At 40.0% G+C, this 13,685-nt stretch overlaps 1 protein-coding gene across 3 annotated transcripts in view; it reads right to left on the bottom strand.

The window, feature by feature from the left end:
• Positions 1 to 372: 372 nt before the first annotated feature.
• The window catches only part of wbp1lb (WW domain binding protein 1-like b), a 50,229-nt gene continuing 36,916 nt past the window's right edge, over positions 373 to 13,685 (bottom strand). For all 3 annotated transcript variants that reach the window (XM_061880945.1, XM_061880944.1, XM_061880946.1), the window contains 2 exons: positions 8,740 to 8,901; positions 373 to 4,350 (listed from right to left, as the gene is read on the bottom strand). In XM_061880945.1, the coding sequence (XP_061736929.1) occupies positions 3,575 to 4,350; positions 8,740 to 8,901 (938 nt within the window). In that variant the 3' untranslated portion in view covers positions 373 to 3,574. The remainder of the gene's footprint in view (positions 4,351 to 8,739; positions 8,902 to 13,685) is intronic.

Below are 13,685 nucleotides of genomic sequence, written 5' to 3'. Positions count from 1 at the left end.
TCATATTGCGGTCTACACGTATTTCTTCTGTGTAAGATTTTGCCTCCCTTAACCACACATCACTGGTTCTATTGACCACATAGGGGTTGGTTATATTTTTTGTTTGTCCTGTGTTTTACTCCTATAATAATCATAATTAACAAATTAAAGGCTAAAATAAATCATTTAAAAAGCTTGAAATATTTCCAGTTGAAAGTGTGAGTATCGGCAATACTGTTCCTGTACTTGCCATCGGTGCGATACCGATGTTTGCATAGCGAGAGAAGGTTCAGGGTTCACTTCCTGCACAAGAGAACACTGCCTGCTTCACAACATGCATGAGTCACCTTAACGTTTAGACTAAGAAAGCTGATTTACCATACGGAGACAATATTCAGATTAAATCGAAATGTTTATTGAAAGTACATCCACCTTGGTTGATGTTGGCGTAGTTGACATTCAAAAGGATATGTGCACTTCCACACAATGATGAACGAAACAAGTCTTTGGCATGATTTCTCCTTCAAACATGCATGTTCAATCACGGTGTACCCCTTCACAAATAAGGCTAATGATTTTTATTTTCATGTTTGGCTAAAACATGTCCTGTCATTGTACACCATTTTTTTTTATTTAAATATGACAGGTTTTTATTTTAATTATCAAAGGAAAAATAACTCTTTACACTACTGTACTTGTACCACAAGGTGTATGTTGATGGGTAAAATTATATGGAATCACACAAATAACGGCACTAAAACAGACAGCGCTATGTTTCAGAGTATGCATACTTTTACAGTAGCTGAAAACGTTGTGCTTTGTAAAGTTTGCTGAATGTTCGGTCTGCAAAAATCCTTTCCATTTTTGACTGGAGCTTATCCCAGATGCACTAATTGTAACAAATATGTTTTCCATGCGCATTCATCTTGCAGTTGGTGGGAGATTTTGTTAGGGTACAGTTCAGTTGTATTTGACATGTGACCATTTGCTTTTTGTAGTGCAGTATGGTCACGTTTAAACTGCGAGGCAAACAGTATCTGGAAAATATTCACGGCATCCAACTTTTTCCACATTTTATGTTACGGCTGTTCTCAAAATTATACAGACAAAACCCCATAATGACAAAAGTGCATGTGTGTAAGTACATATTTTTGTATTATTTGTTAAAGGGCAACTTAAATGTAAATGCTGAATGACTATATTTCTTTTTGTATTACAAAATTATTAGAAAAGGTAACTTAATTGAATGTAAAAAAAAAAATGTTTATGTTGGGCATATAAGCTTTTTTGCTTCTGCCTGTTTCAGTCATGTTATTCATTTTTGAATCGTGATCCATGTTTGAATATGTTTTTGTTAGACTGAAAATAAACTGAACTGAACAATGTAAACATTTTTTTTTTCAAAAATAAGTATTCACAGCATTTGCTCAATACTTTGATGTGCCTTTGGCAGCAAGTACAGCCTCAAGTCTTTTTAACTAAGATGCCACAAGCTTGGCACACCTACTTTCGGGCAGTTTTGCCCATTCCTCTTTGCAACACCTCAAGCTGCATCAGGTTGGATGGGAAGCGTTGGTTTTCATCCAAGATGTCTTTGTACATTGCTGCATTCATCTTAGTCTAGTCAGGGACCAAGAACCCACTGGTCACTCTGTCAGAGCTGCAGCATTTCTCTGTGGAGCAAGAACCTTCCAGACGGACAACTATCTCTGCAGGGATCAGGCCTGTGTGGTGTATGTATAGTGGAAGTTATTTGTTGATATAAGGTTTGCCAAAATGCACCTAAAAAGACCCCCAAGACCATGAGAAACTAAACTCTCTGGTCCGATGAGACAAGGATTGAACTCTGGGGTGAATGCCAGGCCAATGCCATCCCTACAGTGAAGCATGGTGGTGGCAGCATCATGCTGTGGGGATGGTTCTCAGTGGCAGGTTCTGGGAGACTAGTCAGGATAGAGGGAACGATGAATACAGAGACATCCAGGATAACACCCAACACTTAACATCCAACGTCATGGAGCTTGAGAGGTGCTGCAAAGAAGAATGGGCAAAGAGGAATGCATGCAACTGCCAAAAGATCGGTGTGCCGAGCTAGTGGCATTGTTTTCAAAGACTTGAGGCTGTAATTGCTGGCAAAGGGGCATCAACGAAATATTTAGCAAATGCTGGGAATACTTGGGTACATGTGACTTTTTAGCATTTTATTTGTAATACATTTGCCTAATAAAAAAACAACTTTACATTGTCATTATTGAAAATTGTGTGTAAAATGTTAAGTTCAAAAATACATTTATACCATTTTGGAGTAGGGCTATAACATAAAATGGGGTAAAAGTGAACTGCTGTGAATACTTTGTGAATGCATTGTATTCATGGATAGGATTATTCTTACAATTTAGTCATTTTATTAACAGGTTTTGTATCTTCTACACAATTTCCAAGATGCAGAGCCTCTTTGCCATGTACCATTTTGTGCCATGTGTACTATATTGAAGAGTACTACTACAACTTTCATGACGAGTCCAGTAAGACAATAACACCATTTGAACCATGGTGAAAAAAAAAAAAAAAGCTTTCAGCGCCCTTTAAAAGGCACAATTCATCCCTCAGGTTATTAAACATCACGCATTAGAAGACGGGCAAAATGTTTAGCATTGTTTTGTGCAAATTATGGCTTATGCACGCACTTGTTGTTAAATGACAGTAACTTCTGAATACCACTGTAGGAGAAGGATACGGTAAGTCTGTTGATATAATATATAATAACTGTAAATGCAGCCACTGAGATGAGTGCTTTTATACGCTGCAGCTGGTGAACATGATCATCTGCTTATGTGAGCGAAAGTAATGTCCGCCTCATCGGTATCTGTAAGAATTATTTTGGTACACGCTCTCCTTGTCAGCTTTTCAGGTAGGCACATATTGTTAACATTCATAAAGTTACCAAAAAAGACCATTTAGGACCCAACAAGTGACTATTCCGTTCCATTCCAGTCTTGAAATGAACCATGTAAGACTGATGAAACACAGAATGATGGTCTTTTTTGTTAAAAGCTTAATTTATAAAATATAAATACAATTTGTGCAAAATAGGAACTGCTCATCGTATGACGACTTGTTAATGCACTTTAACTAGTGGTTCAGATAGAGCGCAAGAAATAGGACCCAAGCAGAGTTAGTTTTTTGAGAAATTGCTGAAAAAAGCACTTTCAGGTGCAGGTCAGATGTTCTTGCTTGCTCAAACACACATTTATGCTGGAAGGACCTGTTGAATGTGTGACACAGACGAATAGAAACGGTTGCAATTAGTTGTGTACACCTAATGAGATTAGCCATCTTCCCGTTTCTGTTCTAGTGGTCTAGTCTTTGGCATGTGTCAAGTGTGCAAAAGGGTTCAAAGCCACTGACCGAGCTGCTTCAGAAGAGGTTTCCTGTCTAACTAAGGCTGCTTCATGTTCCAGTGTGTAATAGGGCTGTTTTCTTATCCCTCAGTCCTAGCTTTGAAGCTCTACATGGTATCTGCACCACACCTTTTAAAAGTCTTGACACACATATAAGGTTTCTACGTCCTTTGTTGCGGTTACCAAGGTGTCTTTCAACCCTGGGCCTCTGTGCTGGTGCTTTGGTAAGGACCGTCCTGCTCGCTGATTGTGTGCAGGAGGAGACACACCGGAGGGTACGGTGAGGCGCTGCCTGTGTGGTGAGGCGTCTGAGAGGATACCGATGCCGCTCTCCTCTCCGAGGCGCCCAGCGCCCGCTCTTCCTCCACGGTGAAGGAGGACCGCTGAACACAGCTGTCGCAGAAGTCTCCAGCCTCCTCCTCGTCTCCCTCGCGACCCAGAAGGCTGTCCAGCTCCCGCAACTCCTTGCCTTCTTGGTTGCCTGCTCCACCACAATCGTTGCTCCCGCGTGAGCCGCACACACACACCTCAATCCCGGAGTCCCCGGTGAATCGTCGCCGTCTGCCATTAGGGAGTCGATCTTTGTCATCGGACAGATCCTTCAGAAGAGGATCCTTGCAGTCGCTTCTTTTCTCCTCTTGTTCGAGTCCCTCTCTACTCAGCCCCTCGGACAAAAGTATCATGCTCGAGTCTTGTGTGGTCTGCACCGGCTTGTCGTCCGCGTTGGGACTTAAATCTAAAGTAGAGGGGGGTCGTTGCGCTTCCGAACTGGGTCTGCTACAATGGCGCTCAGAGTCTGGAGGAACTGGCATGGGTTGAGTGGCGGGACAGTGTCCTTCCTGCTGCTCAGGATGAGGCTGTGAGGTTGCTGTGGATGGTCCTGTGTGTAAGGCACTATATGGTGGGGGAGGGGTCGGCGGCCGATTCACTACTTCTTCATAATCTGGCAGGAGGTAGCTTGGTAGAAACCCTTGGGAAGAAGATAAAAAAACAACAGAAAACAATGGGTTTACAAAAGAAACAGCCATGTGTCACAGACAAAATGTAAGCCAGCCTAACACACTTGTGTTGCAATTATGAACCGTTAACCACAATAATTTTGGACGGACTGATTTCGTTTCTCAGTGTGCCACACCCAAAAGTATTACCTTCTCGGCTATTTCCCAAATCGATTAGATTTCATTTAATTCGGTCTAAAATCGGTTAACAATTTGATATACACTTAAATATCGAACAGGTTTCAAATCGATTACAAAATACAAATGTACTTGTTTTTTTTCTTTCTTCATAAAAAACTTTGGACAACTCAAACTTCCCCCAAAGTCGGAAAAGTGCAATTTTTAAAAAGGAAGAGGATTGCGAGTGAAAGTGTATTTGTATCGCAACATTCCATCACTGCATACTGTATCACACTATGACCCTGTAATAATTAATGTATGTCTGCTCTTGAATGGGAGTGTGCTGAAAATCTGAATTGATAAAGTATTTCTGATTCTGTATCTGGTATTGTTTTTCCAAGTGGAAAATAACTATTAAATATCGCCAATTGTTATTTTCAAGGGCGATACTGATTATTAACAGTCAAGGAGGTCGATAACCAATATTTGAAGCAGATATTCATATGCAGTGAAGATTATATAAATATAAATAGTATACGTAAGGTTAATTGGCGACACTCAATTGGTCCTAATGTGTGAATGTGAGTGTTTATGTTGTCTATCCGTGTTGGCCCTGCGATGAGGTCGAGACTTGTCCAGGGTGTACGCCGTCTTCCGCCCGAATGCAGCTGAGATAGGCTCCAGCGACCCTAAGCGACTCCAAAAAAGGGACAAGAGGTAGGAAATGGATGGATGGAATTAAACAGCTTGACAAGGCTTTAAGTATTTTTTTTTAAACATTATTTTTGAGGGAACATTTAGCACCAAACATGAGGGGATTTCACAAACAATTTTTAACTACGTTTAATGCTGCATGTCAGAGGAGCAACATTTGCATTTCAAAATATGGGATTACTCTATGATACAATAACTTGCCATCTACTCAATTTAACATTTTCATAGCAGTTTATGGTTTTAATACATTGTAAGGTTTCATTGTGAAGAACCCCGAAACATTGCTAACATTTAAATAAAATACATTTTAGGCTTCTTTATGTAGCTTATAGATGAGATGTTTTTCAAGCATCTAGCATTCTTATACTTGTATTACAATGTTGTCTCTTCTTTACTTATACAGTATAATAAGTCTCCCATTTATCCATATATTTACAAAAAGTTGGGATTTATTTTCTGTCATCTTAATGTCTATCCATAGCGGTCATGTTGTTATTTGATTGAATCCCGTAACCTGAAACTTGCCTCGCTCCTTTAATGAGCCCACATTCCCAAGTTCTGTGGATGGAAGCTTCATCCTTGCAGCAGCAAAACAAAACAGAATCTGTAACATGCCGGGAACAAAGTACCAAAACTGGATTACCCGGGTAAAACATGTAAGTTTTAAAAACGATTCAGAAGACATCGTGTACAAGTGACCTACACTGGACGAGAAAGAGAATGTGTATCCGTGTAAGCGCTGCGGTGAATAAAAGGCAACTCTTCACAAGGAGGGAAAATGGGCTGTTACTTGAAAAATGTTCATAACTATCTACTTAACCAATTCTTTTTTTAAATACTAAGTGCAGCTGAGATAGGGTGCAGCCCCCCCTACCCCAAGTGCTACAGTTATATTTTTACAAATTGCACAATCTATGTATAATCGCAAATGCATGTAAATTGCAATCAGATTGTGCTGTTATTTTGGTCAGTACACCCTTGCAAAAGAGATTTTGAATCTTAATGGGTCTACTTCCCTGTTAAATAAAGGAAATTAACTTCAGCTTCATTCCCACAGTGTTTGATTCAAGAACTCCTTCATTCCGCACTCCATCCAGCTGTATAATCATTCGCCATACAGCAATAGATGATATCCGTCTACTACCTGACCGATTCTATGTTAGCTACCTCTCATTGTTTATAATGTATATTTGCTGCTAGATCTACCTTCTATTTTATGCTGCACTTTTTTTGCTGCAGCTGTTACATATAGTATAATATTGTACATGGTATTTGGGATTTGTTGTATATTGTATATATTATAGGAATATAATATAATAACAATATATCAGTATATATTATATACTGTATATATAATATTTAAATATTAAAAATAAATTATATTTTATATTGCTACTTTGGCACATTTTTAGTTTACTTTATACCTGCATTATAGGGCTGGGTGATATATATGGAGTTTGTAAGATATAGCGATATATTTTTAAACAAGATATGAATTAAGAAAATATCGTAATATCGATATAATTTATTTCATGTTAAAATTACCAAACGCTGCTTATTTGTTGTGTTCCTTGTTCTACCTCGCTCCTCACTCCCTCTTATCGGCTACTAAACCCCTCCCTTTCCTCCTCCCAAGACGTGCTTGCACGTATAAGAACATCCGCGACTGGTTGGTTGTTTACTATGATGATTGGTTGAGATTAGGCCAAAAAGACACAAACTAGGGAGGGTCTTGGAACCAGAAACTGAAATCACAACAGACATCCTAAATGATGACAACAGATTCGTAGGAGAGAAGAGCGATTTATATATTAAAAAACTAGTGGAAGATGGCAGAGGGATTCTCTTCTTTAGATGTTTCTTTTAGCAATGTAGACCAGTGGTTCTCAAATGGGGGTACCGGTACCCCTGGGGGTACTTGAAGGTATGCCAAGGGGTACGTGAGATTTTTTAAAAATATTCTAAAAATAGCAATTCAAAAATCCTTTATAAATATATTTATTGAATAATAATTCTACAAAATATGAATGTAAGTTCATTAAGTGTGAATGCAACAATGCAATATTCAGTGTTGACAGCTAGATTTTTTGTGGACATGTTCCATAAATATTGATGTTAAAGATTTCTTTTTTTGTGAAGAAATGTTTAGAATTAAGTTCATGAATACATGTGAATCTCTATCACAATCCCCAAAGAGGGCACTTTAAGTTGATGATTACTTCTATGTGTAGTTTTTAGTTATTTTTATATTTTTTTTCCAAAAAGTTCAAGAAAGACCACTACAAATGAGCAATATTTTTCACTGTTATACAAGTTAATAAATCAGAAACTAATGACATAGTGCTGTATTTTACTTCTTTATCACTTTTTTTCTACCAAAAATGCTTCGCTCTGATTAGGGGGTACTTAAATTAAAAAATGTTCACAGGGGGTACATCATTGAAAAAAGGTTGAGAACCACTGATGTAGACGACGTCCAGGAAACCCACAATGCGTCTACTCGGCCACATTTGGAACAATGTATGCGTCTGGATAAAACATTCATTTGGAGTTGTTTACCATGTAAGCCCAAATCCAAACTGATCTCCAGTTGCCAAGCCGGGCATATTTCGCACGAGAAATGCTGCCAAAAATGGATTATTTGCACATTTATGTTATTTATTTTACGTAGAAATAATATTTTTCCATTTTATTTGTATTGTAGCTGAGATAGGTGCCAGCGCCCCTGCGACCCCAAAAAAAGGGAATAAGCGGTAGAAAATGGATGGATGGCATTTTATTTATGTTATGTAATTCTGTGCTACTTAAACATTTTCTTTTCTGTGCTGTTAATAGCCTTTTTTGACTAACAGGGTTAATAAAAGTGCCGCTGACTGTTGACAGTACAGTTGGCATTCACTTCAATTTCACTGAATCTCGCTCAAAAATGAATATCTTTATAGGTATACTTTGACCAGAAAATATATTTAGACATGTATCAAATATTGAGATTAAGTAGAAATACATCGAGATGTACTTTTTTGTCCATATCGCCCAGTCCTATTGCATTATCCTTTCCATCCTTACCCTTCTTTCCTTTGTAACTGAGCTACTGTGTGGAACAATTTCCTTTGTGGATCAATAAAGTTTGTCTAAGTCTAAGTCCAAGTCCATTTGCTATTGGATGTCGACTCGACACACACTAAATGCTTAGTGTCTAGCAATGGACCTAACCACCCTCAATCACCGCCATCCAGGTAACATAGGAAAGGGGAAGGATAAGAAGAAAAAGGACGAGAATGATGAAGAGGGGGTATCTCGGTATGTTAATCCGATTAAAAAAAAAATAATAATAATAATCTTATTAAGGTGTTTTTTATGTTTTAGACAGTTGGTTCCAACCAAATCATGCAACAATTTGGTTTTCTTTTGTGCACGTAAATGTATTGAGCATCTGCTCCCAGCTCCAAGTTTTCAGGCAAGGATAACAATTAGGTCAACAAATGATAAACTGTCTGCATGTATGAATGAATACAAGTAGGTCTTACTGAAGTAGAAGGGCACTGAGGGATAGTTGTGTGCTTCACGATAAGCAATGAGGTTGATCTCGTGCTGTCGCTGCTGTTGCTGCAGTCTGTGTTTGGTGCGCCGGTGGTGACACACACAGCAGCAGCTCAAAATGAAGATGATGGCCCACACCAACCAAAACCCTACAGTGGGAGAAATGTTAACGTGGTGAGTTTGGCATATTGCATATCTAAAAGTGACAAAAGCATGGATACACTTAATAGTGGCTTTCAAAATATTTTCTAGTAGATGGAATTTGGTATGGTAAATCAATCCTGCTACTTATCTGTTTTTTCATATCAAGAAAATGGTCTATTTACTACTGCGTACTAAGTAATTAGTAACCTTTGTTCATTTTGCTAACCCAACAAGGGTCTTCTACTAGTAGCTCCATTATTTACCGAGACAATTGATCTCATGAGAAAGGAGATTAAAGACACCCTGTACCAGCTTCAATTGGGTTCTATTAATGAAGATAAAATATGTGGATTCGGGCAAATGCTGTCCAAAATAAACTCTCACTTTGAGAAGGTAACGCTATAGCAGGGGCGCTCAGACTTTTTCTGCAGGCGAGCTACTTTTCAATTGACCAAGTCGAGGAGATCTACCTCATTCCTATTTATAATTTATATTTATTTATTTATGAAAGAGACATTTTTGTTAACAAGTTAATGGTGTTTAATGATAATACAAGCATGTTTAACACACATAGATTCCTTTCTTTCATGAAGACAAGGATATAAGTTGGTGTATTTGATTCTGATGACTTGCATTCATTGGAATTAGACAGTGGTGCTGATAACGTCCGCATTTTCAAATGGAGGAAAAAAAAAGTCCTCCTTTCTGTCCAATACCACATGAAAGTGGTTGGATTTGGCATCTCATTTGTCCAACTTGCATACTCGTTTTTCAATCAATCAATCAATGTTTACTTATATAGCCCTAAATCACTAGTGTCTCAAAGGGCTGCACAAACCACCACGACATCCTCGGTAGGAAAACTCACACCCAGTGGGACATTGGTGACAATAATGACCCAGTGGGACGTCGGTGACAATGATGACTATGAGAACCTTAGAGAGGAGGAAAGCAATGGATGTCGAGCGGATCCAACATGATACTGTGAAAGTTCAATCCACAATGGATACAACACAGTCGCGAGAGTCCAGTCCAAAGAGGATCCAAGACACAGCAGCGAGAGTCCCGTTCACAGCGGAGCCAGCAGGAAACCATCCCAAGCGTAGGCGGACCAGCAGCGCAGAGATGTCCCCAGCCGATACACAGGCGAGCAGTACATGGCCACCGGATCGGACCGGACCCCCTCCACACGGGAGAGTGGGACATAGAAGAAAAAGAAAAGAAACGGCAGATCAACTGGTCTAAAAAGGGAGTCTATTTAAAGGCTAGAGTATACAAATGAGTTTTAAGGTGAGACTTAAATGCTTCTACTGAGGTGGCATCGCGAACTGTTACCGGGAGGGCATTCCAGAGTACTGGAGCCCGAACGGAAAATGCTCTATAGCCCGCAGACTTTTTTTGGGCTTTGGGAATCACTAATAAGCCGGAGTCCTTTGAACGCAGATTTCTTGCCGGGACATATGGTACAATACAATCGGCAAGATAAGATGGAGCTAGACCGTGTAGTATTTTATACGTAAGTAGTAAAACCTTAAAGTCACATCTTAAGTGCACAGGAAGCCAGTGCAGGTGAGCCAGTACAGGCGTAATGTGATCAAACTTTCTTGTTCTTGTCAAAAGTCTAGCAGCCGCATTTTGTACCAACTGTAATCTTTTAATGCTAGACATGGGGAGACCCGAAAATAATACGTTACAGTAGTCGAGGCGAGACGTAACAAACGCATGGATAATGATCTCAGCGTCTTTAGTGGACAGAATGGAGCGAATTTTAGCGATATTACGGAGATGAAAGAAGGCCGTTTTAGTAACGCTTTTAATGTGTGCCTCAAAGGAGAGAGTTGGGTCAAAGATAATACCCAGATTCTTTACCGTGTCGCCTTGTTTAATTGTTTGGTTGTCAAATGTTAGAGTTGTATTATTAAATAGAGTTCGGTGTCTAGCAGGACCGATAATCAGCATTTCCGTTTTTTTGGCGTTGAGTTGCAAAAAGTTAGCGGACATCCATTGTTTAATTTCATTAAGACATGCCTCCAGCTGACTACAATCCGGCGTGTTGGTCAGCTTTAGGGGCATGTAGAGTTGGGTGTCATCAGCATAACAGTGAAAGCTAATACCGTATTTGCGTATGATGTCACCTAGCGGCAGCATGTAGATGCTGAAGAGTGCAGGGCCAAGGACCGAACCCTGGGGAACTCCACACGTTACCTTAACGTAGTCCGAGGTCACATTGTTATGGGAGACACACTGCATCCTATCAGTAAGATAAGAGTTAAACCAAGACAGGGCTAAGTCTGACATACCAATTCGTGTTTTGATACGTTCTAATAAAATGTTATGATCGACGGTATCGAAAGCAGCGCTAAGATCGAGGAGCAGCAACATAGATGACGCATCAGAATCCATCGTTAGCAATAGATCATTAGTCATTTTTGCGAGGGCTGTCTCCGTGGAGTGATTTGCCCTGAAACCGGATTGAAAGGTTTCACATAGATTGTTAGACGCTAAGTGTTCATTTAACTGCTCCGCAACAATCTTTTCAAGGATTTTTGAAATAAAGGGAAGGTGAGACACCGGTCGGTAATTTACCATGAGGTCAGGATCGAGGTTAGGTCTTTTAAGAAGAGGATGTATAACCACTTTTTTGAATGCTAGGGGAACAGTGCCCGAGGAGAGTGATAAGTTTATAATATTTAGCACTGATGGACCTAATAATACAAAGAGCTCCTTGATCAGTTTCCCAGGAAGAGGGTCAAGTAAACATGTTGTCTGTTTTATTCCATTTACACGTTGTAACAATTCCTCTAATGTTATTTCCTCAAAACGAGAGAAAGTATTTTGGAGGGTAGTATCCGCCGTATATACAATCGTGTCAGTGTTAATAGAACCCCGTTGTAGCTGGGACGCATTGTCTTTAATCTCCTTTCTAATGACTTCAATTTTCTTACTAAAGAATTGCATAAAGTCATCAGCTGAGTGGGTTGAGCTACTGGAAGGAGTCCCTTGTTGGGTTAGCGATGCTACCGTACTAAACAAAAATTTAGGATCGTTTTTATTACGGTGGATGAGATTTGAGTAATATTTAGCTTTAGCTAAGGTAAGCATGCGTTTATAAGTTATTAAACCATCACTCCATGCTTGATGGTGCACCTCAAGTTTAGTCGTGCGCCATTTGCGTTCCAGCTTTCTACATAATAATTTCTGAGCTCTAGTTTCTTCTGTAAACCACGGGGTGCGCTTTTTTGGAGCCTTTTTTAACTTTAGCGGTGCTATGTTATCAATGGTTTCGCGCAGGGCGTCGTTAAAGTTGTTAGTGAGGTTATCAATAGAGCCCACATACTTTGGGAATGGTGCCATTACCGAGGGCAGTAGGCCGAGCGGGGCTAAAAACAAAGCAGAAGGCTAATCCCCACAGAACACCACTTTCCTCCATCCCGAAGACGGATTTAGATGGAAAATGCGAGACTACTGGTCTGGGTAAGGAGTCTGTTTTAAACACTTTGTTATGAGAGTAGCATATGTGTGTGGCCCTTTAATGTCTGGCAGCAGGTGAGTGACGTCAGTGACTGTGCGGGTGGGCAAGCAAGTGAGAAAGCGGTCGCTGAGGGCGGGGGAGAAATACATTGGCATCAAACTCCGTAGCTTGCTAGCTTGTGCACGCTAGCTTTCTGAGACTCGTATTTTGTTAGCACAGGCAGGATGAAACAGGTCTTTTATGGTGAAGACAGGAACTGTGCAGTCGGTCTTTAGAGTTTTGACAGTAGGTACGGAGTCTCTAGAAATAAAATGTGTTTCTCTGCGTCCGCCCTGTTAGTGATTTTTTTCTTAAATATGAGCTTGCAGCAGCCAGCATCATCTCACAAGATCCTCGGGTGCCGAGAATGTCAAACAACTGACGAAAGTGAAGTCTTGGTATGATTGATGATTGCTCATTTTTATGTCTATTTTTTAATGCCTGGCTTGAGATCGACTGACACACCCTCCGAGATCGACCAGTCGATCGCGATTGACGTAATGGGCACCCTTGCGCTAGAGGAACACTTTGGCTCTCGGTACACTGTAGGTGCGATTTTAAAGGTGTTATTACTTATGTACAAACTACTAGCACTTGCTGATTTTATTTAACCCTATGTTCCACACCGAAATCTAAATTCGAAAACCGCCTGCTTATTTGTGACCCCAGAGTCCCAAAAAAGTCTGCGAGCTTTAGAGCATTTTACCAAGTTCCAGAGTTCAAGTACTCTGGAATGCCTTAACAGTAACGATTAAGAGATGCCACCTTAGAAGCATTTAAGTCATGCCTTACTACTCATTTATATGCTCTAGCCTTTAAATACACTCCTTTGTAGACCAGTTGATCTGCCAGTTTTCTGCTCTGTCCCTATCTTCTGCCTGATGGCCACAGTTAACCTCTGGAGAGGTACCTGTCTAGAGGAGGTTCAAGTTGACCAGAATTGAGACTCGAAATGGACAACTTGTTGGACCACACTTCCATCACAGCTATAGACATCTCTGTGTCACCCCCCGCGACAAGCGGTAGAAATTGATGGATGGATGGAACTGATACATAACATATACCGCTATTATCCCCAAAAGTCCACTGTGTATATAGCTGAATGAGGCTGGAAGAAACTCCCCCCATGACTACATGTTTTTCCAATGGACTGGACACCCACTGTATCTATTAATTTAACAATTAATTAATCTAACAATCCAATAACTGTACCCTCTCGACATATATGGCAGCTGGTCACCCTGGACAGGGGGTAAATACATCTGCGATCCCTTCTCA

Source organism: Nerophis ophidion, linkage group LG20, assembly GCF_033978795.1.
Source record: "Nerophis ophidion isolate RoL-2023_Sa linkage group LG20, RoL_Noph_v1.0, whole genome shotgun sequence".
Taxonomy (NCBI): Eukaryota; Metazoa; Chordata; class Actinopteri; order Syngnathiformes; family Syngnathidae; genus Nerophis; species Nerophis ophidion.
The sequence above is the reverse complement of the archived record's forward strand: the minus strand, read 5'-3'. Positions and strand labels throughout refer to the sequence as shown.